At 39.9% G+C, this 15,501-nt stretch overlaps 1 protein-coding gene across 2 annotated transcripts in view; it reads right to left on the reverse strand.

Annotated features, from left to right (window-relative positions):
- Window positions 1–15,501, reverse strand: part of BEAN1 (brain expressed associated with NEDD4 1) — a 40,070-nt gene that overhangs the window by 21,624 nt on the left and 2,945 nt on the right. For both annotated transcript variants that reach the window (XM_046899476.1, NM_001141926.2), the window contains one exon: window positions 12,241–12,375. In XM_046899476.1, the coding sequence (XP_046755432.1) occupies window positions 12,241–12,375 (135 nt within the window). The remainder of the gene's footprint in view (window positions 1–12,240; window positions 12,376–15,501) is intronic.

The raw sequence follows: 15,501 nt of genomic DNA on the forward strand, positions 1-15,501 counted from the left end.
GTGATACTTATTATTGTAAAATTTGCAGTAAATATCATTGTATACAAAGGTTTAACCTGTCTCACCTGATTATTGCTACTGCGGAAGGTGTTCCAGTGAAACCCAAGCTCACGTTTGTTCTATTAACCAGGCAGAACCCCTAAATTTAGATTGTTTCTCTGCAGCTAACATAGTCTCTTTGATCTTTCTCATTATGTACATATGTTCTAATAGTAATTAAAGCTTTGCGCTGATTGATAGTTTAAAAAAAAAAAGAGAAAAACATCAAAACCTTATTTAGAACATCAGACTGTGTGGTAGGAACATTTCAGTGTTATCTGATGCACTCAGCTTAAAGTGAATTAGGAGCATATTTACAGGTACAAAAGCTGCCCATGACCTTGAGGAGCTCATCCAAAGCAGAAAGAATGGCCTTTCCTCTGAGATATCTAACTCTGCCTTTTTATCATGTCTACTGGCTATCAGATAATGACTTTTCTCTTCTTGCATTGACATCCTTATTATAGAGCCAGAATGAATAAGATTGGATCACCAGCAGCCTGCAAATTGGGTATGTCAGAAGAAAAGAGAATGGGGCTGCATAAGGGCTCAGAAAATAAATCTTCTCAGATGCTGTGGCTTTAGGGTATTATGTTGATGTCACAGCAGCGTGTATAGGTGTTCTTTCAAATTAACAGGAAAAATCTTCCAATTTTCAGATCCATGGTCTATTTTATCAACATGATAAATACGACTACAGTGAAACAAATCACTTTGGAGCCCACTTTGTGATGGACAATATTTTTCTTCCCCTATTTTGTCATACACAAATAACTTTGAACTAATTGTAAAAGCAGGACCTGAAGCTATTACATTTTTTCAGAAACTTCATGTTAGGGTTTGGAAATAAGTATGATGAGAATCCTATTTTACCCATTACTGTAAAGTTACTTTCATAAGCTCAAATCCAGCCTAGGATGGCAGTAACTTGACTGGGGCAATTTTTGTGTTATGAATTTTTGTGTTATGTTATTTTTGTGTTAATGCAGCACATAAATGTACTATTTTGAGTTTAGGGGAAATAAAAGTACCAATGTAATAATTTTTCTTTTTATTTTGACATGGATAGTTTTTGAAGAATTGTAGCTGGAAAATAATTATTTGTTTTACCCCATCAGTGTCTCTGCTTGAACTGGGATCTGGATGTCTCACATCTTCTCTTTAGGACGTTGAGTTATGTCTGAACTGTGCTGTGACCTAAAGAGATACCTATAGGGCAGACAATAACTTATGGAACTGTTGGCCACATACTGCTTCTTATTTATAGAAATGATCCTATTTCTTATTCCGTCCTCACCTCCAATCCTCAATAGTAATGAAAGAAAAAAAAACCATTGAGGAATGATTGACATTCAGTACATATAAAATAATTACAACAGAAATACTGAACTGGCTACTTATGTAGGACACTAGGTGCTGAGAGAAATCATTTAACAAACACTGGCTTGTTTTAAGATGTGTTATCATATGTAATGTATCTTATCGTATATAATATGTCTTCCTTTTAAGATGACTTGAATTTTCTGAAATAATTAAAATGGCTTTGTAGTGTTGTTACGCAGTTCCATATGAATAATGGTGTTGATGTCCCAGAACTTACAATGCCTACAGTATGACTTACATTTTCATTTGTATCTGTAAAAGCTATAGCAGCATCTGTCTGCATAAATAAAGGCTTTTTCTCATACCATTAAGAAGCTATTTCACTCAGATTTTGTCTGAATAGGGCTTCTGCCGAGACAGCTGCAGGAATGTCGATAATAGCAAAACAGATATTGATTCATGGGATGGCTGCACTCACTCGCTGTCTTTACTGCTAAAGGAGTCATGAAAATTCAAGGGCACTGGAAGATCTGTAGGAACTAAATTACTCAGACATTACTATTGTAAAACCTAGGGGGGAAAATCCCCTTCTTTAAAACCCAATTGCTTACTGTAGAAGACTCGTTTAGTTAGAGGACTGGTAAATCATTACAGGACTTGTCATACAGCCAACTCCTTCCCACGTGCATTCTGTGCAGTGTTTAGGGGCTGCTTGGTCCATGTCAGATATTCTGCCCTCTTCCATATTGGTGTTGAATCAGTACAAACGAGAGAAGGTCTGCACCACTGGCTACAAAAAGCAACTTTTCCCCAGGTGAAAGACAGGAGTGTATTTCTTGGAGTTGCGTAACGCTGCTGCCTTCCATATACAGCTTGTTTTATAGGTTCCACTTGGTGCTTAAATAAATATGATATTGCTCTTTGAGGTGGTGGAGGAAGGACATGGAAAAAGTTTGGCCCTTAGGGAAGTGTATTTATAGATTTATTCACCTTTCCATATAAACTGCAGCATGCTTGGGTGCATATTTTAAACATAAAATGGAGCTTGCTTCAGCATAGGATAAGTGCTGACAGCTGCTAGAGCAGGTACTGCGCCTTCCTGTCTGCTGAGAAGTCACAGGGCCTGGGTTTTCCCCTAACTTACAACAAGACTAAGGGCTGACATTTACAAATGCCCTCAGAAAAGTCTGTGTATGCTGCACCAATTTCTTTCAAGGCAGTAAGAAAGGTAGACTGTGGCAATTTCTCCCTGTTCTTAAAACTAACCTATTCTTTATTTTCAAAGGGGTTTTTAAGAAGTTAGTTGTACAGAAAGCAGAAATTACAGAGAGTACTGTATGAATGAATGAAGCTGAATGAAACTGGGTGAGAAAATAATGGAAAGACGTATTAAGGCTAGAATGTGAACTTCACCTTTCTTCTGAGAGCACACTTTCTTAGATGAGTCTCTGTTTAAATAATTATATGTTACAGGCAAGTTGATTAAATTTTGGTGTACAAGGGTTCCATGGATGTTTGTAATAGGCAGTGCTGTAGGTTAGGTCCTCGGTAACGCCCACTGAGAGCATCTGACAAAGTCTTAACTGGAACATGGGCTGTTTGTAAGCCCAGCTCATTTCTGTAGAATTCTGAACAAAGAAAATGTCTCAGTCCCAGACAATGAGTGTGTCCTGCAGGGGTGGTTCAAAATAAATGTAGGTGGACTACCTCAATAAATGCCGTTCTACAGATACTGCTTGGAACAGCACGGAGAAATACCAAGCAGCTCCCACCTCACAGCTGCAGAGTTCACATCAAGGGAATGTGCTTTTTGCATTCAATCTGGTGTTAAAGGTCAGGAACTGTTCTTCCTACAGTTCATCAAATAACTGTGATTTCATCTCTGGACAAAATTTGCTTTTTCAGGTGAGGCAAAGTGATCTTTTTTTGGCTGTTAATCTGTTGTGGCAGCACAGACTGACCTCTGATTGTTTTCTGAGCCCTGCTGCTAACTCCCAACTCACCTCCATACAAGCCATTCTATAGCTTTTACTTTCATTAATATTAATGTGGAAAAGCCCTCTGTTAAATTGTTCACATGTACCTACTTAAAAAAATAATTTTTGAGAAAGAGCTATGGGATTCCTGGTGGGAAAAATGAGTATCTAGGGTGATGGAAGAATCTCTGCTACTCCCTTTCAGGAGCACAAGCAAATATATGGAGAAAGATAAAAACAATTTTGTAATAGAAGACAAAGTTATTTCTATTCCTGGTTATCCTGATCAGACGTGACTGCAAAGGGTTTTCATCACTGTGTTTGTTAACAGCAAAGACTTGCTAAAAAGCAAAAGCCGAAAGCGAATTGAAACGGAATCACATCAAAAATCCAATCCTCTTCTTTGGTGTCCTCTTATCTGCCTGAATTATTTTTATCTACAGATTAACTGTTACAGTTAGACTCATAAGGAGGCCAAGAAGCTTCACACAATGGAGTGAGATACTTTTTTTTTCCAACAAAAAGGTGTATATTATAGTTATGTAATACAAGGGAACTCAGAATTTAATGAGGGCAATGCAAAAAGCTCATATCAGAACAATTTATAACATTCTCAAAGAGGCCATTAAACTTAGATGTTTTAATTGTGTGTACCTTACATGGGTAGAATTTGCATGGGGTAGCTGGATGTGCTGCTACATTGATTGTGGTGTGAATGTATGAACCAAGTCAGTGTCATGTGCATGAACAATGAGATGTAAAAGACAATCAGATATTAAAACATATAAGATTTCAATTCTTTGCATTAATAGGTAGTGACTCCTTTTGTGAATGAGCTGACAACATGAAAATACCTCCTATTTTATATGACACAGTAGAAATAGTGTGTGAGCTGTAGAAAAGTGAACACTATTCTGAAAAAAGCTTCTCTGTGAAAATCATGTGGCACTGAAAGTAATAGAAGAGGAAAAACTGTGCCAGGGTTACTAGAGAGACATCAAATCCTAGTGAAATACGGTGGGATATGTCTCTGTAGTACTGGACACTGTCTTCATAGTGACCATGCAATTAAACACCTGGGGAAAGTGGCCGGAGCATGCTGCCCTAATTCAGTCTGTTCTAAAGGCCATACTGAGGGTCACATAGTGCAGGAACTTTCACTTCAGACCCTATCTCTGATCGGGAGATGTGCTGACAGCGTAGGATACAAGAAATATCATACTGTTTGGATTATTAAAATAATTGCTGTATTGATATTTACTGTCTCGCTCGTTAATACTATCCTGTTAAGTCCTTCTGGGGATGAGATCACAGATTGTTCTAAATAGCAGCTGCTTCATAGTTTGCTGAAATACCAGATTTTAGGGACAGGCGAAGAAGGCTGTTGATAAAAACAGATGGCCTTGTTGCTAACAATATACCTGAGCTTGCAAGCACTGACTGCTTGTGAAGGTGTGGGCAACCTTGTTGATTCAAGAAGTGCTAGGACTGTTCAGTGAGGTTTTTGGTTCTGAAAGGAAAGTTACTGCTGCTGTTCCTCACTGGTGTTACTTGGAGTTAAACCCTGTCTACGAAGAAGAAAAAATTGGAGCTATACATGTACTTTGTCTGGTTATTCCTTCTGTTCCTCTCTATCAGTTCGATTACCCAAAAACTCTGCAAAGAGAAACATACATATCAGCCTTATAAAATTGCAGGGAAACAGAAGTAATGAATAATGTGAAGCATATTAATTGATAGTATTTGTCATTGTGATTACTGACTGTATGAATTACGATTGTGCTTCCTGTGAAGAATTTAGCACCAGTTGTCTTTTTGTACTATCTCACTGCCTATGGGGTAGGTATCACTGATGAAGCGTGGCACCCTCTAATGTCTTTTGCACTACTTCTTCTTTATCTGAACAAGCTTTCATTATCACCAGTTCCTGAGTCATTATATGAGCAATCAAGTCAAATTATCTGGTGCACTGGCTCAGTTATCTGCTCATCTTTCAATTATTTACAAACACGAAATTACTAAGAAGCAGGCACTTAACTGGGCTAGGATTCAAAATGAGCAGGATGCTAATAGGATGTGCTGGGGGAATTCTGTTATTTTCTGTTTTGTTTTTCAGAACTGCATTCATGCTTTCCTGCTAGTTTTACATGTGCAGCTTTGGTATATGTGTATACGTATGCATAATGATCATGATATGATATCAGATTAATTGTTCTTCTATGCAAGCATCTATAAGTTAGGACCATAACTACAATCATTATTTGCAAGTTCATTGAATTAGGTTTGAAATGTACTTTTTAGTAATGGTTTTATTATTTCAGTGATTTTTTTTTCTCCACTGGAAGTTCTAAGATTCTTTCTTACTCTATAAGCACTGTTCTTTGTGTTCTTACTTGAGATAATTTAATATGAAAAGCCATCAAACCCATGTCTGCCTCCTACAAATGGGTATATGCATGTATTTTCACAAATAGTCACTGTGTTGTGATGCCAAATCAAGATTAACATGAAATTGGTTAGCCTAATGTCAGCCTTAATCTTAACTTTCACTTATCATCCTTTAATAAGGAGCTCTTCTCAGTCTTGCTGACAATCCTACTGATAAAATTAGGCTTTATTCACTGCAGTTTAGCAGACTGAAACAAGGTTTTCATGTGTCTGTAGTGTGGTAGGAGAGATGCTGACTTATAGCCATGCTTTAGTTCCCCTTGGTGAATGCTACTTCACCTGTCCTTCGTAACGGTGGAGAAGACAGAGGGAGGCTTCCTATCTGATCCCTTCCCTTCTGGCTTGGGTGAAATAACCACCAAAGGGAGCGGATTCCCTGCAGAATGATCCCAGTATCACTGATGCTGCAGGTGCGCTGCTGCTGTAAGTGAGGTGTGGTTGGGCACTGTGTTTCCCTGTGTAGCAAGGCTCATAGGGAAACACAGCTTGGCCTCCAAATCTAAATGCTTGTTCCCTTTTTGAAGGGAGAGCATAGTATTACTGTCAAGAGGTTCAATACTGCCAACCTGCAAGGCATGAGGATGCCAGTATCTCTCATGAGACAAAGAAGGCAATTTTTCAAGCACCAAACAATAAACTGAAACTGCACAGTGTCAGCATATCCAGACTGTGCCTGCACTCCCCCATATTCCCAGTCTTCAGAATTGGGATTCCTGAAGCAACGTGTGAAAAGCAGCTAGCTGACAAGCACAGGGATACGCATTTTATTCTTTTGATTTTAAAGCTTCAAGGAAAAGAAGCACATCTCTGCACTGCTGACACTGAGCCAAGAGCCTCAGTCTGAGAGAACAATGATATTCGTAATCCCCTGCTAAATGCAGATAAGTTCTGTGTCTCTGTCTTCTGGAGACTGCTTCCCTGAGTCAGTGGAGTTCATTTACATTTTGGTGACATCTACAAGAATTTTGCCAACACAGCTTATTGCTGCAAACATTGTGTCAGTTCTGACATGTTTCTCTCCTGGGAGAATCCCCAGCACGGCTGTTCTCTTAGAGCAGAGGCACGTGGCCACTGCGCCAGCCCAACCTGCTGCTGTCCTCACCTGGCACAGCACATTCTGTGAGTTTCCACCACTGCTTTTTATATACATAAATTCATATACTTTTACAAATTCTAGTTCAAATTAATCCAGCAGTCCTAGGGGCAGACAACTGGATCCACAGAAAACAAAAGTAATCCCTGCAGTTGCCCTGAGGTTTGTTATAAAAGCATGCTGAGCTCCCAGCAAAGAACCCAGCAAAGCCCACATAACTTTCATGACAGGTGCAGTGTTACAAAGCTGGTGAAGAACTTCCTAGCACCTTAACACAGAACATGACCTAAGTTAGAACCTGAACTCCTCAGTCTTCCTTTCTCACACCATAAGCACATACATTTCTTTGGCCCTCCCAGCAGCAAATCACAGCACAACTTCTGCTTCTCTCCTTGCAGAAAGGATGTCAGCAGCATTTAGTTCCTTTATAAACAGCATTTACCAGTGCTGGGAATTACTGTTGTTTAAGAGAGTATAACAGTGCTGAGTAAGACAGACAAAAAGAATATCTTGTTTACCACTCCGTATTTTTATTTCTGCCCTGCTTATGTATTTGTATGCGATATGCATGTATTTGCCACTGTGCTCTCTGAAAGAAAGCCTGGCAGCTATAAAAAACATTGCAACGTAATGATCTGAACAAACCACCTCTGTTAGGCACTCATATGAAACCAACCAAATTACGTGTCATGACTTAAGGCATATCTGGGTTGAAGATTTTTAGGACGCTTTATGTCCCCTGGCCCTGCAAGACTTCTTCTACTTGCTCTCTCTTCTTCATCTTATTTTCACTTCCATTGCATATAGTGTTTCACACTTAACTAACGTTTTGTAAAGCTGCTGTGCCAAAAAGCTGTGTCCTACTATTTCCTGAGAAAGAGGTTGTGGACAAAGGAGTTGGGTCTCCATTCAGGAAAGTGTTTGTGTGCATAGTTCATGCCCTTTAAATACCCCCTTGATTTTGTTCACACTAAACTCTCCAATTCAGAGACTGCTGAAATGTGTGTTCAAAAACTGTCACTGATTTATGCATTTGTGCTATGGGAACGCTATTTATCTAGCTGATGGGCTCTTTTTCTTGTCTTGTCTTTTTGAAAGCTTGTATTATGGAAGAATTATAATAGAATTTACCTACAGTTTTTAAAGCAGTCTATTTTGAAATTCACATTGTCTTTTCAAAGGAAAAGGCGCACTGAGACACCTCTGTAAGTAGATCAGTTCCTTGCCTGTTTGCAGGTTCACAGAGCAGCCTTTGGCTCATGACCTTGACAGAAACTGTCTTGTTAAACCTCAGCTTCTCTTCCAGTAATAATGGCACCAGGAAAATATTTCAATATATTTCAAAATATAACAATATTACAGATAATTTTTCACTGTGAAACTGAACTAGCAAGTCTTTATATCCTATCAAATAATTCAGTGTTGTTATCTCTATCTGGATACAGATTTGCTAGGAGATAGCGAAACAACACTTGTCTTCAGATGGAGAGTTTACAAGGACGTCTAATGGAATTGGAATGAATAAAAACAAAAGGATATTTTCATTAGGTTAAAATTTAGTATTTTCAGTGACTGTTGTCTCTGCTATTTCAAGAGCTGTTGTGTTCATGTAAGAGTTGTTTAAAGAGTACCATGCCTCTCCTGAAATCTGCTTTTTCAATATGAGCTGTCTAAACTCAAAGACTGGCTAGTATTAAAACATACTTTCTCCAGTAATCTCAGGAGTAAATTGTTAACTGCCTTAGCCCACTCCAAGCAGGGTTTTCTATAGGCAGAATTACCTATGTAACATTATATAAACCATCAATTAAAGCAATTTAGATTAATTGTGTTGCTTAATGGAAAGACAATCTGTGGAACTATCTGGGTAGATGAAGCTTTTAAAACAGACTTAGGTCTGGCTCCTGTTAATATTAGCCTTAAGTAAAGCCCTCATGGGGGAAAGTTGTCATAAGTTTTGCGAAATAATAAAGAAGTATCTACTACATGAAACAATTTCTTTGGTGCCAAAGGCTCCAGCTATGTAACCCATGGAAGTGGGAGCAGTGACTGCACAGGTTACGACTGTCTTTAGCTTCAGTGGCAGATCCCTTGGTTCCAATGAAAATGTATGTTTAAATCTGAAGCAGAATTTTAGCCTTTAATACTGCTTTCTCATGAGTTCACAAAAGCCTCTATGTGGATAATTCAGCCTTAAAAAATACATATAGGTAATATGAGACACAAAAAGACAGCTAAAAACTTGGTATGCGTGTGAGCTTCTATTCTGAGTAGCTGGCTGAAGGACTGGAGCGGAAGAGTAGGTGAGGCAAGTACATCTTAAGTGCCACAGGTCAGCACTATTTTGCTGAGTGTATTTTCTGAAGAAATATGTGGTTAGCCTTTGAGCAAAGATTATACATTTGATTTCCTCTTATGGCAAGAGAAATATTAGCTTGTTTTCTCAACTGGAACAAATCTATGCATTGCTTCTCAGGGCAGCTTCGCTTTAGTTCCTGCAGTACAATGCTTTTATTATGACAGCTGTGGTTCTACCTCTGATTCAAGGGGATTTAATGGCAAAAAATCACTGTCAGTCAGTTTCAGAGAAGGGAGCATGAGAAAGAGGGAGAAAGAGAATAAAGATTCAGGAATCCAGTTGATTCTGGCTCGCTGATACAGGAAGAATAGTCAAATATATTCGTACTTCAGATGCACTTGAAATAGTTCATGCTCTTTCCCATTAGGCTGAATTCATAGTAACTGCACATTGAATAAAATACTTCTGTGTTAGTGTTTTGACTCCTAAATACTAAAATTAAGCTCCCAGACTATGCTATGAAAAGAACTACTTCCTCTCTGTGAGGTGAGGAACCATGGAGGGTAGAAATATACCTTAATGTGGGAAAAACCACCAGAGCTCCCATTTCTGAGGTTCTGTTTACCTGCATAGCTTTTCTCTTATTTGTGTGGTGATGTCACTGACACAGGAAGTCCCCGTCACAGGCACTGCTGTATCTGATTTTATAAATGCTATTTTATTCCAACTGAATGCCTATTTAAGTGAATTCAGGATATTAAGTTAGGTGTTAATGGCACGGTGAACAGGAATCATTTCCTTTTCCTCTGTCATTAATTTGCATCTGTGATTGATGCGCTGCCAATGTTTAAAAAACAGATCTCACACTCTCTTTAGATTCTCACAAACCCCAAATCTCCTGGGGTAAATGTGCATTCCACTTGCCAGTGCTCACAGTGTGGGGCAATCCATTAACCCTCTTCTCACCCTGCTCTCACTGCCCTGCCCTTCAGTACCAGGCAGCAGTGCTCTGTTGGGCAGCAGGGGGCTGAAGCAACGGCACCAGATCTAACCGTGTATCTTTCCATACAAGTTTCCTGTCGGTGCTGATCTTCTAACAGGCCCTGCTGTCATTCAGCAGGGTCAGCACACAACATAGGTGCTTTGGCACCTGCCTTGTCTGAAACATTCCTTTGTCTGTAAGGTACAGATGAAGTGACAGATGTTAGTGCCTTGCTGGATGACACTGCTCTGAAGTTCAGCTGTGAACTGAAAATCAGCCTTTCCATTGGAAAATAATGAATTTCTCCTCTAGGCAGTTTGTGATTTGTGAGCTCTTCTGTAACCATTGCAAATCATCTGTTGGTTTTGTGGTTTTGAGCTCTTAAATCTGTACTGTGTTCAGAGCAAACCTGTGACTGTTTGCCTGTTTTGCCAGCTCTCACTGTAATAGCTTATTAGTGCTGAATTGATAGCTTTGCATTTAGAAAAATATGTTTTTATATGTATTAGAAAGTGCCGGTTGCCACTTATTTCTTACTCCATGCACAATTCTATGGAGGGACAGAAAATAATGCATACTTCTGTCAGATAGAAGTTGCTGAAAGGTTTTCACATGATCCAGGCAAGATACAAGACCATCAGAACTGTTGTGTTCCCACAGATCTTCCACCACTACTCCCCAACGCACTGCTGCAGAAAATCCCATGACCAGCTCTAATCTCTGCTGTTAGTGTTAACAACTACAGCATGAGAAGCTGAGGTCTTGCCTACATTCAGGTCTTGTATCTTCCTCTGCATGCTAACTGTAGTCCTTCTGTATGCTCAGTTATAAGCTCATAATCTCTCCATGCTCCATGGACCTGGAGCCTGCTCTGTGTAATGACTGTGATCAATTCTACAGCGTGCCTGTTTTGTATTAATGTTTGATCTCTGCTGCAAAGCCAGCTTGTGTGGCGAGCATGGATGCACAGGATGAGCAGTCGGAGCTGAGGACCTTCTGCCTGCACTTTGCCTTCATTTCAGCTCTGTCGTGGGCCCCCGCTCTGAATACTACTGGAGGATGCCATGTGTCAGGCTCACCCCAGTGCCTAATTGGTTTCTGTTCACTTTCTTGTGCCCAGAGCTGTCTGTGTGCTTTCTCTGTTTTAACTTCTGGTATTTCTGCAGAGTTGTGGCTGTGTTCTTCTGTGTACAGTGTTAACTCAAAAACCAAATTCAGCACATATTTCTGGCAAGTAATTAGTGGCAGCAGTATGTGACAGTCCCACTTGTAACATGTGAAATAGAGATCTAAAAGTATTTGTGCTCCTACATGTTGCTAGATACAAAATGGATATGTTAAAAAGAATATATCAGTTAAAGTTGTAGCTTGAAATTACCAATTGAACATAACAAGAAAAAGTAGGAACACAAAAGGCTTAGAAGTTTGCTTGTAAATGGCTGCTGCTGGGATTACAACACACGTCTGTTCATCAGAAATCCTCCCAGTCATCTTTCAACTTTTGTGACACATCTGCGCTCCAGAACAACTGGCTGAACCTCTCTGCAGCACTTGCAGCAGCCACCCTACAAGTGGCTAACTGCCCTGGGTATTGCTGACCTGACGTACTGCTTCCCTCTCCTCCACTCCTCAGGTGTTGCTCTGATCAGCTGCGGTGGATTTATTCACACCGCCATTTTGGAGTGCAGGGTGCCCATCCAACCCTGCTCTGCAGAGCTGCCAGTGCCTAATTGGTTCTGGCAATGACGCCTGCCCTTTTTTAGGCTTTTTAATTTTATTTTCCCAACTGGCATTTCAGAGCAGCATCCTTCACAATACATTAGCTTAATGCATTTTGATCTGGACCAAACATTCAATTCTCACTACTGCTGATATTTGCTTACCATTCTACTTGCAATCAGCATGTAGCATAAATGATTTAGACGTAAGTAAATAAACCTATAAATATCCATATCCTTGGAACAGCAAAACTAAACCAAATCTCCCATGTACAACAGTGTACTGCTACAAACAGATTCAGTGAAAAAATGGATTCACATTCGCAGGAGCGTGCCCTGCTTTGGAGGGCAGGGTGACTCACTGGAGCACGTCAGCTGGATGGACATGTAGTCCCGGCCGCAGTCCTTCCTGTAGCGGCAGCGCAGCCAGTTGGAGAGGCAGAGCCCGGTGCCACACTGCAGTTCTTCCTTCTTACATGGCAGAATGCTTTGCTCATCTGCAAGGGGGAGAAACGAGTGGTGACTTTGTGTAACAGCTCCTTCCTGAGTAACACAGCTTTGTGGCTACTGAAAGTCAGTGCACCTGTTTTTTAAAGTTCCGTGGGGGGATGGAAATGCATTCTTCAATGTCAGATGTGAGAAGGGTCTGAGACCCAACCAAATACCTCCTACGTTGTTGTTGCAGATCATTTAAATAGTGCTGGAGACGGCTGAGCTCTGGGTGAAATACAAGAAAGAAATAATGAGGCGTTCCAGAGCCTCCTGCATTACTGTTGTGCCCTAACGTCAAAAACAAAACAGTCCATCTTTGCCACAGCTTAATACACACAGATAGGGGGAAAAAAAAGAAAAAGATTTCTATCTTGCATACGTCTGAATTATGGCTTCTTAGCTGTAGATATAACTTTTTCACAACGCCCTACCAGTTTGACAGTTGTCCAGGAAAAGAGAGGAAAGAAAGTATATTTTTCACAGAAGGTATTCATGTTTGTTGTTTTTTTTGTGGGGTTTTTTTTTTTTTTTGGACTTTTTGCTAGTGGTGTGATTGAACCTGGATTGTTTTAATGGTAGATAAAAGGCAGCTTTTCTGACAAGTGCATCTGCGTGTGTAAGTGAAAGTGCTGATGTTTCACTGTACAGTTTTGTTGGGCCTTCAAATAATGAAGAACAGAAGTAGAACAGAAAGAAAACTTCATTAATGACAGAATAAAAGTAATGGAAGTTTGACAAGGAAGACCTCTGGGCAGAAAAACTCCTCAGAAATCACCTTTAAATCTCCTTAAGTACTACAGCTTTATTCAGGTTCCTTTGAATGAGCAATCTAAAACATTCTAAATACACGCAAGTAAATGTTCAAACCCAACCTGAACACCACCAGCTCCTGAGAGCAAACATGCAGAGGGCCAGTACTGAAGATTGGTACCCAATGGAACACCATCAATTCCTCTAAATCAGGCTTTTGTTAGCTCTCTGGTGTTTTTAATTCAGAGCTTTTTTTGTTAGCCTTCATAGCTGCAAAATCCTGCAGCTAGGAGTAATTGGTCACGATTTCCAATTCTCCACGCAGCTGCTCCAGCGGAAAATGTCAGTTCCCCAAATGCATTTATAAGTATTGCCAGCACTGATAACATACTGTTACAGTAAATCTTTGATTGTATGCTTGTACCTGGCAGCTCTGCAATCTAGAGGCCAGCAATCAGATCGTAGTGTTCTGTGCTTTTGGAAAACCTTGCGGTACGTTTCCCAAACAGCTGCTGTACTCAGGGTGGCCAGCTCAAGCAATCTTTGGGTGACATAGAATACAGTTCCCAGCAGTGAAGGCTGTGGAGATTCCTGTCTGTGTTTCTCGAAGAGTTGAAACAGTATAGAAGCAGCAGCTATGCAATCATTATTTTGTGGTACCAAACATTGTAGAAATGAAACAACTTTGTTAACTTTAGACTGTTTATGTTGTCACTGCAAATATTAAGAAGGCATACATCTGCAAGAAAATGATACCAATGAAAAAAATATTAACAAGTTCATTAAAGCAATTGGTCCCAGTGTGCATCTCACGAACACAGTCATATTTTCCATAAAGCCCACTTGGTTCATCAGCTAGTTTGAAGTTGCCCTGATTGTTGTAATCCTCTTAGAACTTGCTCCAATTTATACTCTTTTGTATCTTGTTCTCTCTGTGTTAGTTGGACAACATTCTCCTACACCAGTGCCTACAATTTCATCCCTTCTTGATGTAAGAATTTTTTCTGCAGTTCAGTTCGTGTAGCATCAAATGCCTGTTTCACTTTTAACCACTTTACTGGTACTTTAAAGTGACTTACAAACAAACACTTCTCTGGTCTCATCCAGAAAGCAGTTCTTGAATTTTGTAGGCCACTTTGGGGTGCACGCCTCATGAAAATGCAAGAAAACCACCGCAACATTTTATTATCTTCAGGGAGCACTACCAACATTGTAAACTATAAGAAACTTTATGGCAGATGCAGTTCTTTGAGCTAAAAAGCAGTCGAGGACAATAACAGTAGAAGAGTGTGTGTGTGCAAGCCTGTTCCCAAAAGCTACATGTCCTAGGTATAGCGTGAGTCAATTATGCCTTTTGTGAACCCAGACGATGCAAACATTCCAACTATTCTCAAGGGAAGCTGCAAAATGCCCACCCAAACTTGTGGACAAAAAATATGCAAATGCTTTTTGTTAGGAATAAATGGCAGACTGCTCCTCGTGGAGCAGTCGTGGACAGAGGGAGGCAAAAATTCAGCCTTAGCACTGACTGAACAAGTAGTAATGTTTAAATTCTAGGTAATCATGTTTCTTTTGCAGAGTACAGATACAAACATCATCTTGGAAAGTAATGCCTTTCCTCACAAATGAAACTGTGCTGGTAGAAGCTAGGACACGGTATTTTGTCTTTAAAGCACATTTTGCCTCGAGACAAAATAGATTTGAAAACAGTTTTTTGTACGGATGACAGGGAGCACACAAAGTCTCCTCCAGAGAAACGCTTCCCAGTTCTAAGCCGACCTGTTCCAACCCAGGCGTGCCAAGCCCTGGCGTGATGGCAGTTTCCAGGGGCTGTGTTCCAACTCAGTGCACATTTGAATGAATTTATGAAGTTAACATTTGTAATTTAAGAACGTGAAAATGATCGCATCAAATTTAGGTTAAGGTGCAATCCTTTTAGAGATTGTCCTTGCGTGCACTTTTTGATTGTGTATTTTCCTTCAAACTGTCTGGCAAAACTGAAAAAAAAGAATCAGAAGTCATCACATGTACCGTAAGGGGCAGTGCAGTATGGAAAAAAACCCAATTTTTGTTCTCGATGTGTCTGTTTTGTGCTCTCCCTGTATGTTGAGATGGTTTCCGATTGGGGCTGAGGTGCAGTACTGTACAGCATGTACCCCAGCACACAGTGGTTATGAATAGATAGTAATTGTTTTGTCAATCTGCTTTTGAATGACCTGTATTCTTTCTAAAAAAAAGTCTGACTTTACAAGTTTATTTATTATGAGGAGCTTGATTATCGGTGTAGTTCAACATACATTTCAAATTATACTTAAAAGTCAGTCAATCCTAAATAGCATGGAATTGTTTGCTTCTGCCAGCTCTCAGTTCGAAGCCGAAGT

The sequence above is a fragment of the Gallus gallus genome, chromosome 11, assembly GCF_016699485.2.
Source record: "Gallus gallus isolate bGalGal1 chromosome 11, bGalGal1.mat.broiler.GRCg7b, whole genome shotgun sequence".
Classification (NCBI taxonomy): domain Eukaryota; kingdom Metazoa; phylum Chordata; class Aves; order Galliformes; family Phasianidae; genus Gallus; species Gallus gallus.